Source organism: Molothrus aeneus, chromosome 3 (assembly GCF_037042795.1).
Source record: "Molothrus aeneus isolate 106 chromosome 3, BPBGC_Maene_1.0, whole genome shotgun sequence".
Taxonomy (NCBI): Eukaryota; Metazoa; Chordata; class Aves; order Passeriformes; family Icteridae; genus Molothrus; species Molothrus aeneus.
In genome coordinates, this window is record NC_089648.1 from 49,061,403 (window position 1) to 49,063,200 (window position 1,798).

The 1,798-nt window shown below is 55.2% G+C and overlaps 1 protein-coding gene across 1 annotated transcript in view; it reads right to left on the bottom strand.

Annotated features, from left to right (window-relative positions):
* Window positions 1-346: 346 nt before the first annotated feature.
* OLIG3 (oligodendrocyte transcription factor 3) overlaps window positions 347-1,798 on the bottom strand; it is a 3,595-nt gene continuing 2,143 nt past the window's right edge. Inside the window, exon 2 of the mRNA XM_066545689.1 lies at window positions 347-1,497. Coding sequence (XP_066401786.1) covers window positions 612-1,433 — 822 coding nt within the window. The 5' untranslated portion in view covers window positions 1,434-1,497 and the 3' untranslated portion in view covers window positions 347-611. The remainder of the gene's footprint in view (window positions 1,498-1,798) is intronic.

The window sequence follows — 1,798 nt, forward strand, 5'->3', positions numbered from 1 at the left end:
AGTGAATTCTCTCGGAAGTCCGTGTTGCCAGGGGAGCCGCCTGTGGCCGGTCCCCACGGGTGACAAGCTGGGGCGGAAAGCACGCACGCACTCTCTGCTCTACCTTGGGCCGCCGCTGCCCTTCCGCAGCCAGGTTTGGAACGGGAAATTTCGGAGGTGTCGCCGTGCGAAAGGAAAGACAGGAAAAGCCCGGGAAAAAAAAAAAAAAAAGGAAAAAAGCCCCAAATCGATTTCATCGTCTCTTGGTAGCTGCGAACACTACAATGACAACCATGTCTTTTTTTTTTTTTTTTTCCTTTTACATACATTTTAAGGAATCATTTACATTTGATTACCATCAGCGGCATTATTATTATTATTATCATTATTATCATTATTATCATTATTATTATTATTATCATCATCATCATTCTTTTTACAACAGGGACTTTTTTTCCAGTTTAGTATAATAAGAAAACATCGCCCGGGGAGCCGGGTGGAACATTACCTTTGCAAGGTCCTTACTACACTAATCCCGTGTTACAGGGGGCTCGGTGGGCGGGGGCGGCGGGGGCAGCTCCGGCCGCAGCCCCCTCTCCGTCCGTGGGAGCGGCCGGAGGAGCCCCGCCGAGTCACTTGAGGAGGTCCTTGGTCTCCCCCGAGATCCTGGCCATGTTGGAGGCGGTGAGGGCCGAGAGGTGGGGCGGGGGAGGCATCTGGCAGATGGTGCAGGGGCACGGCAAGCCAGCCCAGTGCTGGAAGCCGCTGCCGAGCTGCAGGGCGGGGGGTGTCGAGGGGGTCTTGAGCAGGGAGTGTGGGGGCCGGATGGTGCCGATGGCCGGCAGGGAGGCGGAGAGGGAGGAGGAGGTGTTGGCGGAGGACAGGGCACCGCCGAGGATGGGATGCACCTGGTGCACGGTGCCGGCGGCGTGGGGCGGGTGCGCGGCGGAGTGTCCCACCGTGCCGCAGTGAAAGGCCGAGTGGTGTCCCCCGTAGATTTCCCCAACTAGCCTCTTCATCTCCTCCAGGGAGCTGGTGAGCATCAGGATATAGTTTCTGGCTAGCAGGAGGGTGGCGATTTTGGAGAGTTTTCTCACAGAAGGTCCGTGAGCGTAGGGCATCACCTCCCGCAGCCCGTCCATAGCCAGGTTGAGGTCGTGCATCCTCTTACGCTCCCGGCCATTGATCTTCAGCCGCAGCTGCTGCAGGTCCTGCTCCGAAAGCTGCTTCTTGATTTTGTACTTGCCGCCTTCCCCTCCGGCCTTGGAACCATTCCTGGTGAGGCCTTCCCCAGACATCTTCTGCACCAGATCGTTCTGAGTGGAGGAGACCGAGTTGAGCCGGCTGTCTTGGTGGTGGTGATGGTGATGGTGGTGATGATGGTCTCTCAGGTACATCTCATCCATGTCTGGCGAGGAAGCTCTGCTGGAGACAGAGCTGGAGTCAGAATTCATTGTATTCAGGCTTCTGAGCAAGAAACTCTTCCCTGCTCTGGAGGTGGCGGACAAGACAACTCTCCTTCAAAAAGCAACAAAAACAAAACGAAAAGGAAATAAACGGACGGCAGGGTCTGCCAGCGAAGGGCTGGAAATGCTGGAGGAAGAGGAAAAAAGCCCCTCAGCCCTCTCGCTCTCCAATGTCTCCCCTCTCTCTCTCTCTCTCTCTCTCTCCACCCGGTTACTCAGCCTGTTTACAGGATGGCTAGTTAGTGTATGCTTGGACTAACCTCAGCTTGAAAAAGAGGGGCTTTTATAGAGCTGCAGCAGAGAGCAGAGACAAAAGGAGCCCTCCTATGTATAATGGTCTAGTTAGGATGACG